We start from the raw sequence: 15,203 nt of genomic DNA, 5'->3' as shown, positions 1-15,203 counted from the left end.
CGAGGCGGACGAAAAATTTGCAAGTCAATAACATGTCATTGGTCATAAACGTATTGTTATATTCCGATTGATTATGTGATGATATATTATTATGTACGTAAATAATTAAAATTAATGTCTTACATATTCTTCGCTGTGTCGTAAAAGAATGGTATTTTATACGAATTCAAAGTTTCAATGCCATATATCATTGGTCATAACTGTACAGGGTGTCCCAAAAATGTTGGAGGTCCTTGAAAGGGATGATTCGGGAGTTGATTTGAAACAACTTTTTTCTTAGCGAAAATGTTGTCCGAGGCTTCGTTGAGGAGATATTAACAGAAAACACCGACCAATCAGAGCGCGAGTATGCCGGTGGAGCGCTCGCGGTAGCGTATGAGCGCGGACGCTTAGTTGCTCCAACAGTATACTCGCGCTCTGATTGGTCGGTGTTTTCTGTTAATATCTCCTCAACGAAGCCTCGGACAACATTTTCGCTAAGAAAAAAGTTGTTTCAAATCACCTCCCGAATCATCCCTTTCAAGGACCTCCAACATTTTTGGGACACCCTGTATAGTTATATTTCAATTGATTTTGCTTTTATCAATATCATAAAAATCAGCCATTACTCGAACGTGATTCCATACGAGTTCCAATCTATAAGTTTATATAACCTCTGTTGTATATACAATTGTGATTGATAGTGTTGTGTTTGAACAATTTCTTTTTAACATATTCATTTTATCAACGAAGATATATTCTGCAGTTCTACAGTGAATGAATAAATAATTGAAGATATTATATTCAGATAAACCAATATAGAATACATAGGAGAAGAAACGATTGTATAAAGCTGCAACTAATACCAACAATTTAATCTTATTCCTCAGAAAGTAACCAAAAGAAATGTATGTATATTTATTATATTGTTTCATTAATGATTTATATATTTATTATAACTTTTTCTCTTTGATGTTTTTATTTCTTATATTGAAATCTCCACATGCATAATGATGATAATAATAGATAATTTATTTTTTTGCAGTTTTATCTAATTCTTTATTTCTTACTTAGTTCTTCTCTTACAAAAATAAAGTAGTAGCGTGTATCGAAAAATTTCAATTTCAGAAGAACCATGACTAGCACATCGCAAAAGCATAAAAACTTTGTTGCGGAACCCATGGGTGAAAAACCTGTTACAGATCTAGCTGGAATTGGAGAAGTCTTAGGCCGCAGATTAGAAGCTGCTGGGTTTGATAAGGTATAAGACATTTAAATAAAATTAATATATTTTTGATGCTTTAAAATCAATGTAGGTATTTGATTTATATTAGGTTATACTTATGTTTTAATGTAAAATTCGGTTTGTATTTTTTATTATATATGTATATAGGCATATGTAGTACTTGGACAATACTTGGTCCTAAAGAAGAACAGGGAGTTATTTCAAGAATGGATGAAAGATGCATGTTCTGCTAATGCAAAACAATCGAGTGATTGTTATCAGTGTCTTTCCGATTGGTGTGAAGAATTTTTGTAAAATAATTATATAATTAATGTTAATATTAAACAAAATGAAACTGTTAATATAGCAGAATATCTTTTATATTATTTTAACGCAAAATATAAAAACTATTTCACTTTGGGATGACATTTTAAACAACTTTACTGTAGAATAATTAAGACAAGCGTTCAAAAAAATGTTATAATAATTTAGCATAATTTAATATGATACATAATTTGATAATTTAATGACACTAGAAACCAATGAAACTCTTACTGTATGTGCAAGATTTATGTTATTAGTAACTTTCAGTTAAATTCTATTTATTTTTTTTATAACCATGTACTTTATACAACAGCACATTTTTCGTATCAATAAGTATGTATTGACATTCAGTGTGTGAATTTATGTACAATACTTATACATTTTTAATATATCTTGTAAAAAAGTGTAAGAAATAAGGAACAAATTTAATTTGAAAATATATTTTTGACATTAATAATTAACGATTAAGTTATTTTATCCCACAAATATAGACAAGATAAATGATGAAATTAAGGGATTTAAATTTAGTTAAATCCCTTTACACAGCCATTGATAAACTGATTTTGTACCTCTTCAAAACTTTGTATTATATTAATAATATTTTGTCCAACGAAATTTCTTATCAGCATTAAGTAAACAAAGTTATCTAAATTTTTTTGTACATCTACATACACTTTATCAGTGTGTTTCAGTTATTTTGAATATCTAAATGTATTGAATGAATTTTTGAAAACTTTGTTTCATTATGATATCTACTTGTTTTAAATATTTATTTAAGTTACAATTTAAAAATAAAAGAAATACTAAAATTATATTAGGCATAAGAGATTCTTAATGATAATAAAATATTTATAAATAACTTCTAATACTTTTCTTTATCTATTACATTGATTACTTGAATTATAATTTAATCAAAATAAGCAATAGTTAAGATTGTGTCGTAAATCATCGATCTAAAATTTCGAATTAGTAGTAGCGTGGCTCGTTGTAAATAAGTATACGTTAAAATGTCGGTAGTGGCCGGGTGGTCGGTAGTAAGCATACCTCCTGCAAACTGTAGGTTATTTTTTCTATTCTGATACCTTTTCGTTATTATGGCAAGCATTTTATTAAGGTTTATAAAAAGATATGATCATTTTCCCCAAAATCTAATTTTTAAACGAAAAAAGAAACCAATAAGTGTCATGTTCGAATGGTGTAATGATCCATTATTTATATTGACAAGGTTAGTTTTGTAAATATATTGCACAAACATTTTGTTAACGTGATTCATAACAAATAAAAATGTTGCTAGAAATATGTCAACGATACCACGGAATTCCACAGAGTTGGATATACAGGTCATAATAAATAAAACATTTAATCAAATACAAACTGATGTACTATTATACAGGTGGACAAGAAAAAACTCTTTTGAAAGGATGCTTAGAACCATTAAATCTTCAGGTACATATATATGTATATATCTATACTGTATAAACTACAATTTATTTCATTGACGACACTTTTTTACTGTTTGCTTTTTTCACATTTCTTATCTTTTATTAGTTTATACTCTATGGAAGTAATTATGAAATTGTCTGAATAATATTAACAATATTTATTTAATAAGTATCAGAATACCGTTTTATAAGTTTATTAAAGATGTTATTTTTATTATAGATCATATAAGTAGTTCTCAAGCACTTTTATTGCTTCGGTGGTGTAGTATTGTCATGGATTGTTTACCATCGGAGAGACTTGTGCTTGGAGACTATATATGGTGCCATTTATCTGTATGCAGTATGTTCATAATCATTCAACCTTATTTATTGTTCTTAGTCAATATATTAAATGCAACATATATATTTTATAGATGTCCTAATGAATTTATCTCATTATAATGCACTTCTACAAATATATTTAGAAAATGATGCTTTTTTACCCATGGAATTTTTAACAAAAATGAAAAATAAAGGAATTTGTCCAGACACCATTACATATGAAAAATTAATTGAATGTTACTGTAGGAAAGGAAGTATTAATCATGCATTAGAGCTTGTACAAAATATGAAAGAACAAAAATTTCCTATAACCGAAGCTATTTATAGTTCATTAATAATTGGATATTCACAAATTGAGTAAATACATGTGATTACTTGAATAAAGATTATAAAGTTTGATACATATCATTAAAACATATAATGTTTATTCAATATCCTAACATTAGTGTCGATTTTTGTATTAGTATTCTATATGCTTTGTATATAGATTATATGTTTTTAGTGATCAAGAAAATGCAATTAAAACTTTTATCAAAATGAAAGAGAGTAAAGTTCAACCAACTGCTGAAGTATATACTGCTCTCATATGTAGTTATGCTAAAAAAAATGATACTAGAAAAGTGAAGGAAATAATTGCTGATTGTAGTTTAAACAATAATACATACTTTTCTAATAAGAATATTTTGAATATAATTTATACATTAGTAATAAATAATCACATGGAAAGCATTAATACAGTAAGAATTTTAAAGCGATTTATAATAAAATATTATTAACATTTATATTAATATGAAATAAATAATATTCATAATAATTTATTTCAGATGTATAAATACATGAGAAAATCATATATATTTTCAATTGACGAAATTTCTTTATTGTTGAAATTAATATATATTAATAAAACAGATGTAGTTTTAAATATACTTTCCTATGTTGAAGATGTAGCAACTGTGAACCTAATTTTAGAAACCATGGTTTTTACCAATACGGTGAACATAATTTAAATTATTTTATATGGTGAACTTAAATAAGTTTATCATTTATTCTAAATAATATATTTGTTATTTTAGAAAATTGATGAAATTGTCAATATGTGCACTATTTTTGAAAATCGGAAAATATGTAAAGACCCTTTATTACAAGCACTTTATTATTCATATTTTAAGGATGATGATTGTCTATGTCTTCCTTTGCTTAGAAAGTGTAAACTTCGTTATATAACAAAACCACATTACTTTTGGCCTCTTTTAATAAAACGAGCAAATAAATATGATTTTAATGGTATGTAGTTTGTATAAAACTGTTATTCTCTAATTTTTGGAATATGCAAATACAACAATACAGCCTTGTATGTATTTCACGTAATTCAACATATAAAAATATGGTTATTTCGTTTGTAGGTATTATAAATATTCTTCAGATTATGATTTATGAGTTTGATTTATCACCCTGTATCGATACTATTGCTGATTATATCATACCATTTATGTTTGGGAGTGTGTTGATGATCAGAACGAGATTAATAAATTGCAAAGTAAATGAAACAACGATTGACAATGCTTGTGTATTGTTTCTGTTAAAACAATACAGACTAAAGAAAGTTATAATATACAGTAAGTAAGGAATGTATATATATGTAAATCCACAACAAATTTAATTAATACTTTTTTCTTACAGTGAAAACTTATCCAAATTATTATTTCTATACAGAAATTGTATACAGACTTTGGAACGCTTTAATTGAAACAAATAATATAGAAAGTTTTGTATCTATTAGTAATAACTTAGTAGAATATACTGACTCAAACGAAAGGGTAAAATATAGTATGATAACATCTGTACCTTTGGAAAAGCAATTATTAGATTTTATGATTGCTTACCCACATAATAAAGTAATTTTAATGAAGGTACGAAATTTGAATCTTTATAAATATTATGAATAGGTAAAACACATCAATTATTAATCATTTCGTAATTTTATTATTCTTGTAGCTAATATTGCATTTATCAAATCAAGGAATGAGTATAAAACAAGAAACAGCAGAAAAGTTAGTTAATTTCTTAGAAGAATGTGCTAAAGATGATGTAATAGATGCAGTTTATAATATGGCACAGAGAATGGTATAAACTTGTTATTTATAATAACTGTAAATAAATAAAAAAAACTTTCATATTTAGTTTATTTTTCTCATTTAATTTGATTCTAAGTTACTTTTATGTTTATGTTGTAGCAAAAGGTGCATCTAAATTAATTGTTAATGGAACCGTTTCTGATAATGAAATGTAATAATTTGATAACATATTGCACACAAATAATATAATGGGATGCGCCCAGAATTTCCGTAACTTAAAACAGTAGAATAATTATGTATGTAAGTATCCAGAATCACTATTAATCCCGAACTAGGTGTGTTACATAGTTTCAGAATAAAAGTAGTTTACATATAATGTTTCTTTTTAGACTACAACAATTGTGTAACATAATTTAACTCATTTTTATTTAGCATAACATATTGCAATCTGTTTCAATTATCAAGAACATAGAAGAAAATTAATTTGGCTAACCATTTACTGTGTACATATAGATAATTAAATGTATACCTTTATGTTCTTTTTAAAAGAATATATTTCTATGAGAACGAAAAACTGTTTATTAATGTGTAAAAAATGTTAGTTTTAATCATTTGTATAATATAATAAAATATAATTATACAGGTTTTAGAAATTAACGCCATTTATTATTTTAAATAATGAAGATTATTCATATGAAAAACACTTATTAACTTTTACAAATTTCTCAAAATTTATGCAGTAAATGATAAATAAGTACATAGTGAAAATTGTTCAATATAATAATTGAAATTTACTACATATAGTCTTAATATAATCTTAATATAATGTTATTTTAATAAGTGACCAGTTTACTTTACAGAGATAATAAGGTTAAATCGTATTAAAAGAGTTTTTTTAAATAGGTTCATTGTTTATTGTATTTTTCATTTTGTTATTATTTACATTTTGCTTTACCTTTCGTTGAATAAGTGGTATAAAAAGTAATATTAGTCCACTAACAGTAATCATACCACCAGCAGTGAAAAATCCAGGATCATAAGACTCAAGTGCATCATATAGCCACCCTAAAAAATGCAATTTACATGAAAATGATTAGATTCAAAGCTATAGCTGTCATGAAGCTATATAGCCATACCAGCAATCGGTGGGCCTAAGAGTGACGCGAAACCTTGAAATAATAAAAGTAGACCAAAAGCATTTGTAAGACGTCTCAAACCCAATAAGTCTACTAAAATTACAGATGTCAGACCGACATAAGCACCAGATGTGAATCCAAATACGGATGAATAAAGTGCAAATGTTGCGAAAGATGTACATACTGTACTAAAAATTGTAGCTAGAAAAATAAAGAAATTGACATTGTGTCTTTTACAAATGTTTATAATAAATTTAATAACAGAAATATTATAACTTACAAATGCCACATGTTGTAAGGCATAAGATATATATCAATAATCGATTAACCCATGGTTTATCTGATATGTATCCCAAGATTATACGACCTACAGTATTAGCGATTCCAATTACTGCAAGAAGATAGCTTGCATCTTTTTTATTAATTCCCTGTTCTTCTGCTTGAGGCTACATAAAAATGAAAATTTTATTTAATAATAAAACCAAGAGTATTCATTTCTAAACGTTTTGAAACAAAAATGCTATCTGTATGCGTACCATGACATATACATATGGCACATAAAATCCAATACTGGTGCAAAAATTGGAAAATGTAAATAAAATAAATACTGGGTCTTTTAATATCGAAAGATCCATAGTGTCTTTGAGATGACCTATTTTGTTTTTGCAGTAGGCTTTAAACTTTTTACTATCCGAGTTTGAACATTCTACACCACAAGGTTCAGTTTTTAAAGATTGTATATAAACCATTTCTTCGTTATGCCTTTGTATTAAAATCGGTCTGTAAATAAGTGAAAACATCGTTTAATCGTTTTTTCGCGTAAACATATTCATGTTCATCCATTTTTTAATGTTAAATTTGTATACATTAACGTCCATATCTATAGATAATATATTAACATATAGTTAATATGAGATTTATGTATGTTTTTAATGTTTAAAAGTATTCGACCGTATAAATATCAAGAAAGAAGACAAATTAACATTAAGAAATGCATTAAAAAAAAAAAAAAAAAAAGAAGAAGAAGAAAATACCAACATCTCTTTTTGGGTATTCTCTAAACTTTCTTGATGTAACGTATCTTTTGAAATTAAATTGGGTTGGCTAATTGTCGTTATACCGGCATTATTGCTCATCCTTCGAAAACTAACTGTATATACTTTTGTATCGTCTTCTTGGGGACATTTTGTATTCGTATCTTTCAAGGATTTCTGAAAATTAAAAGTTATAAGAAAAAACGATACTTTTGAACTGAATATACAAAAAAAAGTATTGTAATTAATGTATACTCGAAATTAACGTTTTTCAAACTGTGGTCTGCAAACAGTATTAAAATAATGTGAGAGTTATGTTAAAAAGAATGGAAATAATTGTATGTAATTACTGATGTATGGATCAAGTTTAAAAACTGAAATTTAAACCATTTACAGACTTTGATCAATCAAGCCACCTGTTTTTCTCATATTTACCTTACATTTTATAATACTGTCTGTACGAAAATGTTCTCTACATTATTATGCTTCTAATGATAATACATACAAGAATCTTGTACCTCTGGAGAACTTCTCTGTTGCGATTTGTCCACCTCGATGGGCCTGAAAAGCGCTCCGAGAACGATACAATTCAAAACGATCCCAGAACAGATCATAAGCGCCCCTCGCCATCCGTACCTCGCTATCAGGTATTCTAGACACGGGGCAAATACTAAGGTACCTAAGCCAGAACCGCATACTGCAATTCCCGTTGCAAGGGAACGATACTTATCAAAGTAACAGGTAACGCTTACGATCGCGGGCAAGTAGATCAAGCCGAAACCTAAGCCTGTAAAACGATTCTTCTGTATTAATTGCTTAACATTTAGCTGACTGTATTTAAGAGTGTGAAGTTGTATGAAGATTTTATAATTATATAGAATAATTATATTTAAGCTGTATTTAAGAGTATGAAGTTGTATGAAGATTTTATAATTATATAGAATAATTATATAGAATAGTTTCATTATCAATTTGCATTATGTACCTCAATGTTTCGTTACTATTACTATTTATGTCGTTAACTTATTGTACTTGATATATATCTGTATTTTTTAATTCATTGATGGTCTAAATTGAAGTTAGCAATCAGGTTGCAAAAATTATAATTCTATTTAAAAAAGGAGGCTGTTACACCTCCTTGATCTATTCAATAATTTTACTTCATCACTTCCTTTCAGAAGTTGCCAAAAAGTAGACATGACTGGATCCAGTTATTAAAATCATTGTGCATGTCTTTAAAACAATTTATCTGCTGGGAGCATATTTATAGGTTTTCTCATTCTGATATCTAAGCACAGGAATCTACTAACTGTGCTGTTAGTTGCCTACTTGCAATGCTCAATTTGAGAAAACAGACAAAACTTTTCATATACCTAGTAACAGTATGTAGCACATATCAGCCTAGACTAATACACTAATGTAGAAAACTTAATGTTTAAAATCTAATCTTTCTAAATTGTGAATTATTTATAAATATACCAGCAGTTAAACTGTTAAATATATGCGTACAGAGAAGATGTTCTTCACTTCACCTGTTCCAAGACCAATAGTGAAGTAGAGGGTGATAACGTGTTGAGCCCACATGCTAGCCAGCAAACAGGCGCTCGCCAGTATAGAACCAGCTATTGTTACCGCTCGACATCCGTATTTATTTACAAACGAGCCCGATATCGGACCTGCAAAGCATTTCTTTTTCTATTATTGTTCTTTTTCTTTTTGTAGGTTTTTGGAATATCGTCAAAGACGTAGCGAAGAAGAAATTACCTGAGCATAAAGTGACACCCACTAATATCGACGCAATCCACGCTGTCGCGCCTTTTCCTCCTTCGAAATAGTACAAAAACTCTAAGTAAAATACTCCAAAGGAATAAGTCACCCCATCAGCTGAAAGAATATTATAAATAATAATATTATATAAATACAAACGTATAAATATGTGTATAAAACAAGGAGAACCATAATAATATAAATATAATATAATACAATATAAATAATAATATAAATATAAACATATAAATATGTGTATAAAACAAGGAGAATCGATGTAAACAAAAATATATTATAGTATATTTAGTTATTTAAATTGAAGTATACAGGTTGTCCCACGTAACACTTTTTACGATTTTTCGACTGGCTATACATTGGAATAAAAAGAAGGTTCGAAAACAAAATTTTTTAGTAGTGTCACACCCTGGCACCCTGTATAACTAAATCGTACATTTTGTATGATAATTCTTAACAATATTGTTTAAAATGTTATCGTGGCAACAATTTGTACGTAAAGAGACATAGAGTCGCAGGAATATATCGGACGTATTTTACATCGAATTCGCACAAAAATATTCCTCCGACGTTTTATTCTCCATGGATAAATAATTAACGATTGGTACAAGTAAATTTATCAATGAATAACAGTTGCATGAAAGATTTCCTGTAATTACTTCTCTGTCCAATGTTTCGAAAGACTCGTCGGCTAATTATAGTTGCGTTATCTCTGTTACTGAAAACATTAGAATCGGTTTTTGTAACGTTTACATCGACTTCCTTATCAATCAGGTATTTGTAAAATATATCGTCGCGGTATACAACGAAAATATGTGAAACGCGAACAACTAATAGGTGATTTATACATTTTACGTACTTGAGTCGCGATTATTTAAGGAACAAGATAGACTTGATTTCCAAAGTTTGTGTACAACAAATTTGGAGCAAATTTTATGTAAAATAAATGTAAAATAAATGTTGATAGCGTGTTTAAAGAGGTGAACACAGCGCCATATACAAAATTAGTACCGGGGAAGAGCAAGTCGCGCGGATAATTAACGATTCAATTAATGTAAATTAATTTGCAATAGAATTAACGATAAAAGTCGCATAAAACACGAAACTTTAATGTAGTTGATTACTGGAAATTACTAAAGTCTATCTCGCGTTTCCTTACTGTCTGTGCCTATTTATCAAATCGCGCAAGGTCGTTGCGCTTATTGTTTTTATCTTCATAAACTGTTGTTGCAACGATCAACAACGTTGGTGAAAATAGTGTACACGAAATCTACTCACGCGTCGATATAGAATAATACTATTTATAAGCTCTACTCTAATCAAACATAGCTCATACTGAAAACCGTTGCGCGACTTCTAAACATTCCAATCATACAAACGGAATTTCATTTTATATTTTTAATTAATTTTTATACGTACAATCGCATCTTTTCCGCGTGTAACACAATTATTGGGACACCCTGTATGAAGCGGATTAAGTAATGTTTCGTATCGAGCAATATTTCATAAGCAAATAATGCTTGTTAGAATTCTTCCCTAAAATAAGGAAAACACAACTTGCGAGCGGTACAAAGTATGCTTTCCCTATCATGCTCCGATTTTACATATCACTGAACCACTGTCGTGCGTAATCAAATCTTTCGCGCGTGCTTGCGTGTGTATAACATTTGCATGCGTAAGTGGCAGGATGTAATAATCGAACAATAATAATCGAGGATGACGATTTAATCACTAACGTTATCTTTATAGAGTCTTTTTAGAGTGTCTTTACTAGAATTGTTTAGAAAGAGCGCAACATTGATTTTTATTACTGTTACTACTAGTACTGTTTTAATGGCGATGAGAAACCTGAAAGATTTAATATATAAGAAAGAACAGTAGAGAAAGAACTAGAAGAAGAAGTAGAAGAAAGAGTCTTTTTAGAGTGTCTTTACTAGAATTGTTTAGAAAGAGCGCAACATTGATTTGTATTACTGTTACTAGTAGTACTGTTTTCATGGCGATAAGAAAGCTGAAAGATTCCTCCAAGTAGATCCTGAATGGTTGTTGTCCTGCAGTTTCGATATGCAAAACGGTTTCACGATAAGACTCGAGAAAATATTATGGACGGCCATGTAACAAGAGTAGTAGTTCGAGTTGAATTTATTTTAATTCTGTAGATAAGAAAATGAAAAAACAGCAGAAACGAAACGTATCATCTCGACTTAATTGGAAATCATTTCTTCAGCATGAACATAAAAAGTGTAAACTCTAAGTTTACTCCACGAAGAGAGAATCGAATGTAAATTACCGCAGGGGAGAAAAATGATCTTTCTGCAAAAATTTGATGAGAGATACTTATGGTTTCGCAAGGTCGAGGAAGAAGAGGGAATTTTCACGTGCGTCGACGCGTGCTTGCGCAAGGTCGGTCATGTTTAACGAACGATTACGCATTGATAAATGTCATTTTTTCTCTTCTGTATGCGACGCGATCCATGTTTCTTAATTTCCGTATTCGATTAACGGTACGTTCCCCGAACGGAAAGTCGATCGACTAAAGTCGAACGCGTGTCGCGAATCTGTGCATGAGTTCGAAGAAAGCGTGTCGCAGATCTCGTGAATCGTTCACTTCCTCCTTCCTCGTTCGTCAGATGCGAGATAGAAAGTTTGAAAAAGCTGGAAGACTTCGCTCGAGCTTGATTCGCGCTTTGTTCGATCGAAACAACGACGATGCGCTTCCACGCGAGGAAACACGGATCGTCTTTGCTATGATTGAAAACTTGGAAACTCTAGGTAGGCAGATTTAGTTAAGCAAAGGGTTCTCCGAAAGAAGCTGTAGAATTTTGCACACGGGTCGTCTGTTGTTACTATGATTGAAGATTCGGAAACTTTAGGTAGACAGATTTAGTAAAGGGTTTAGTCAAAGGGTTCTCCTAAAAATAAAAAATAAAATATACATCTCGAACCGAGCAAGTTCCTCCGTTTCGAAGTCGGTTAAGAAAAGGACCTCTAGAATTTTGCACACGGCTCGTCTGTTGTTACTATCAATTGAAAACTCGGAAACTTTAGATAAAGAGCTTTAATAAAGCAAAAGGTTCTCCAAAAGGACCTGTAGAATTTTACTTCTTCAACGGCTAAATAGTTTACCCGTTAACGTACTTTAAAGACATATTAACTTCCGATTAATGCACAAAGAAAACGGCACACTTTGGCACCTTTTTAACCGACTTCGAAAAGGAAGAGATTACTCAATTTGACGTGTATATTTTTTTTTTTTTTCACCAACGATGTTACTAACATCGCAAGAATAGCAGTCTAAATACAAAGCTGCGATATACAAAGGACACGATCTTATAACAGCACTTGATCCCCAATGATCAAGCAGTCGATGATGCGTAAAACAAAACCGTATTCTAAAAAAATTAGCATTTTTAAGCAATTAAACAGCGATGTTCCCTTTCGGTATTCCTCCGTGACTCAACTTTGAAGTAGATATCGATCCATTCACGAAAGGATCAAACTATCTCCGGTCGCGGTGTCGATCGCAAAATCTGTCCAGCTTCCCCAGACGTTTTAGTGTTTATTAACGTCATATCGCGTGGCGTTTTACGCGCGCTGTGTAACGCAATGACCAAAGATATCATTTATTCGATTAGCACGTTCGGTACGGGATTGAAATGGAAAGGCAATCGTACGATAAACATTTTCCTTGGAGGAGACCTGCAATTACGAATGTTTATAAATTTTTAAGCGCGTATACCGTGTTATAAACGACTGCTAATAATCTGAATCGAATTTAAAAACAACGCAACGATTCGCAATTAATGCTGACAACGGAAACCTCCTTTCGCTGAAACGAATGTTACGAAGGTAAAAAAAAAAAAAAAACCTGTGGCACGTGACGATTCGAAAGAGAAACGCACACTTTTGTTTGTGGAAACAAATAATAAGTGATAGCCTGAATAGTATATTCATTTAAATTCGTTTCGACCTCGTTTCTTGGACTTCTTTAATTAATTCGTTATTAAATAAATTGCAAAAGTGTACGATATTATATCATATTCTTCGTTACATATATTCATTTAAATTCGTTTCGACCTCGTTTCTTGGACTTCTTCGATTAATTCGTTATTAAATAAATTGCAAATTGTGAGTGTATAACGTTACATTATATTCTTCGTTACATATATCCATTTAAATATGTATCCCATCGTTGCTTCTCCAATTTTCTCTCTACTTATATTCAAGCGTGAAACAAGAAATTAACACTACATTAACTCGCTAAGCGTACTTCTGAAAATAAAGTTTCACAGCATTCTTACCTCCCACAAATTAACGTACAATTTTATCCAGTACACGAATTTATATAAAAAATCGTAGAACCAAGATCGAAACGCATAGACGCCTTCAATTTTCTCCGATATCTAAAATTCAGAGATCAAGTCCAACTAAAAATATTAAAATACCCCTTCGATTCGAAGCGCTAAATTTAACAAATACTTGCACGCTCTTCGCAATGAATTTAAAATGACAAGTATTGGTTAAACAGTCGCGTCGTGGATCGTCGATCGTTATCGAATGTAACGTGACGAGAAAATAGTTGATTACGTACTAATTACGTGGATCAAGAAGGATGCAAGAACAACAACGTAGCCCCATCCTCCGTCCGGTGGTAAGGGTTGTTGCATGGTATCCGGTGTGGTGTTCTCCGTTGTTTCACAGGCGACATTTTCGCGTGTACTTTTTTTATCGTGCTTATTTGTCTCGACGGAGGAACCGACTGTCGCGTGTGCCATGAGTTGCAATTGTAGAACTTAGCGAACGTTGTTGTCCGCGATACAGAGTACCGTGTCGAGTTGGTGCTCATGATGGAAGGGAACGAAAGAAGAGAAGAGGGGGGCCCCCGAACAGACGTTTCAGGAGCACGTTGCTTACAGAAAACTCGGGTGCACGCAATTACAAATGTAATTATACCGCGAAACACGATATCCCGTGTTTGCCGCGTTAACAAGGAACGATAATCTGAAATCGTTTTAACGTAATGGATCATATTTAAATATCCAACAAACTGAATGTCAGTCATCATTCTCGAATCGAAGTGTTACGCTATTTATTTTTGGTACGAGTTTTGAGGATCTCTTGACTCTTTGTTTATGCACGGCTGTTGGCTGAAAATGATCAATTATTATAGTTTTAATAATCAATTTATGAATGATTTAGAACGATTCCAAATTATTTGCTCGTTAAATTGACTCGTTATTTCTATGCGACAGAAACTGAACAGGAGGATGTTATTGAAATTGCGCGAAGAAGAGATGCATTTCTTTGTAATTTAACATTTTTCTTATTTATAAATATATAAATATATTTAGACGATCGTTGTATGCTTTCAATTTTAATACTTTCTAAGTATAAGTTTAGTAGTGGAATTAAACAGTTGTTTAACATTACATGTTGTTAAAATGTGAATGCAATCTTCGTATTAATAGATGTATCTATAATGTTGTATATCTTTAATGTTATACATGTTATCTAATGTTATCATATGTTATCTAATGTTACATATCTATAATATCATTATAATATTGCTGTTACTTATCATAATAATAATTTGAAATTATTTTCACGTTAATCGCTATATACATATGTACAGCGTATTGCCAAAATTTCCAGTTAATAATAATAATACTTTCCATACTTTTTGAAACTATAGCTTCAAAATGCATATATGCATTTCAATCGTTATTATTATATCGAACTACGGTTTCTATTAATAATATACAATTATATCTTTCAAAGAATAAACTACTGAAAGGTCAGACGCATTTCAAGCGATTTTCGTTATCAAAAAGAATGTAATCTTTGAACTGACAGAAATCTTTTTTTAAAGTCATTTAAATTATTTT

The 15,203-nt window shown here is 30.4% G+C and overlaps 3 protein-coding genes and 1 long non-coding RNA gene across 6 annotated transcripts; 3 read left to right on the top strand and 1 right to left on the bottom strand.

Annotated features, from left to right (window-relative positions):
- Positions 1 to 644: 644 nt before the first annotated feature.
- LOC128888956 (barrier-to-autointegration factor B) lies at positions 645 to 2,001 on the top strand. The gene is made up of 3 exons (XM_054146188.1): positions 645 to 887; positions 1,108 to 1,240; positions 1,373 to 2,001. The coding sequence occupies exons 2-3, from the start codon at positions 1,115 to 1,117 to the stop codon at positions 1,517 to 1,519; spliced, it is 273 nt and encodes a 90-aa protein (XP_054002163.1). The 5' UTR covers positions 645 to 887; positions 1,108 to 1,114; the 3' UTR covers positions 1,520 to 2,001.
- A 400-nt stretch (positions 2,002 to 2,401) lies between these two features.
- LOC128889143 (leucine-rich PPR motif-containing protein, mitochondrial-like) lies at positions 2,402 to 6,060 on the top strand. 3 transcript variants are annotated; one of them, XR_008460373.1, is made up of 12 exons: positions 2,402 to 2,753; positions 2,823 to 2,974; positions 3,191 to 3,303; positions 3,384 to 3,648; positions 3,794 to 4,028; positions 4,116 to 4,283; positions 4,365 to 4,575; positions 4,695 to 4,907; positions 4,972 to 5,201; positions 5,287 to 5,415; positions 5,526 to 5,666; positions 5,756 to 6,060. XR_008460373.1 is itself a non-coding variant. In XM_054146538.1 (11 exons), the coding sequence occupies exons 1-11, from the start codon at positions 2,623 to 2,625 to the stop codon at positions 5,544 to 5,546; spliced, it is 1,875 nt and encodes a 624-aa protein (XP_054002513.1). In that variant the 5' UTR covers positions 2,403 to 2,622; the 3' UTR covers positions 5,547 to 6,031. The 3 variants fall into 3 exon arrangements, 1 of the variants encoding a protein (XP_054002513.1); XR_008460372.1 differs by having other exon boundaries at positions 2,404 to 2,753; positions 3,191 to 3,310; positions 5,756 to 6,031; XM_054146538.1 differs by having other exon boundaries at positions 2,403 to 2,753; positions 3,191 to 3,310; positions 5,526 to 6,031.
- Positions 6,061 to 6,101: 41 nt separating this feature from the next.
- Positions 6,102 to 14,794, bottom strand: LOC128889144 (monocarboxylate transporter 12). The gene is made up of 9 exons (XM_054146539.1): positions 13,910 to 14,794; positions 9,301 to 9,420; positions 9,069 to 9,212; positions 8,055 to 8,323; positions 7,541 to 7,713; positions 7,039 to 7,282; positions 6,783 to 6,948; positions 6,503 to 6,703; positions 6,102 to 6,431 (listed from the first exon to the last, which is right to left on the bottom strand). Exons 1-9 carry the CDS (start codon positions 14,091 to 14,093, stop codon positions 6,262 to 6,264), a joined length of 1,671 nt encoding a protein of 556 aa, XP_054002514.1. The 5' UTR covers positions 14,094 to 14,794; the 3' UTR covers positions 6,102 to 6,261.
- Positions 12,017 to 12,709, top strand: LOC128889145 (uncharacterized). The gene is made up of 2 exons (XR_008460374.1): positions 12,017 to 12,132; positions 12,297 to 12,709. It is a non-coding gene; the product is annotated as an uncharacterized LOC128889145 (long non-coding RNA).
- Positions 14,795 to 15,203: the final 409 nt, after the last annotated feature.

Source organism: Hylaeus anthracinus, unplaced genomic scaffold (assembly GCF_026225885.1).
Source record: "Hylaeus anthracinus isolate JK02 unplaced genomic scaffold, UHH_iyHylAnth1.0_haploid 11994, whole genome shotgun sequence".
NCBI lineage: Eukaryota > Metazoa > Arthropoda > Insecta > Hymenoptera > Colletidae > Hylaeus > Hylaeus anthracinus.
The sequence above is the reverse complement of the archived record's forward strand: the minus strand, read 5'-3'. Positions and strand labels throughout refer to the sequence as shown.

Bases quoted from the DNA above. Each gene is read 5' to 3' on its own strand.
- LOC128888956 (XM_054146188.1), top strand. From the start codon at position 1,115: ATGACTAGCACATCGCAAAAGCATAAAAACTTTGTTGCGGAACCCATG. The intron at 1,241-1,372 runs GTATAAGACATT...ATATGTATATAG, and splicing joins AAGCTGCTGGGTTTGATAAG to GCATATGTAGTACTTGGACA.
- LOC128889143 (XM_054146538.1), top strand. From the start codon at position 2,623: ATGGCAAGCATTTTATTAAGGTTTATAAAAAGATATGATCATTTTCCC. The intron at 4,029-4,115 runs GTAAGAATTTTA...AATTTATTTCAG, and splicing joins ACATGGAAAGCATTAATACA to ATGTATAAATACATGAGAAA. The intron at 4,576-4,694 runs GTATGTAGTTTG...TTTCGTTTGTAG, and splicing joins AAATAAATATGATTTTAATG to GTATTATAAATATTCTTCAG.
- LOC128889144 (XM_054146539.1), bottom strand. From the start codon at position 14,093: ATGGCACACGCGACAGTCGGTTCCTCCGTCGAGACAAATAAGCACGAT. The intron at 9,421-13,909 runs GTACGTAATCAA...ATATTCTTTCAG, and splicing joins CTTCTTGATCCACGTAATTA to CTGATGGGGTGACTTATTCC. The intron at 6,432-6,502 runs GTATGGCTATAT...TGCATTTTTTAG, and splicing joins CTTAGGCCCACCGATTGCTG to GGTGGCTATATGATGCACTT.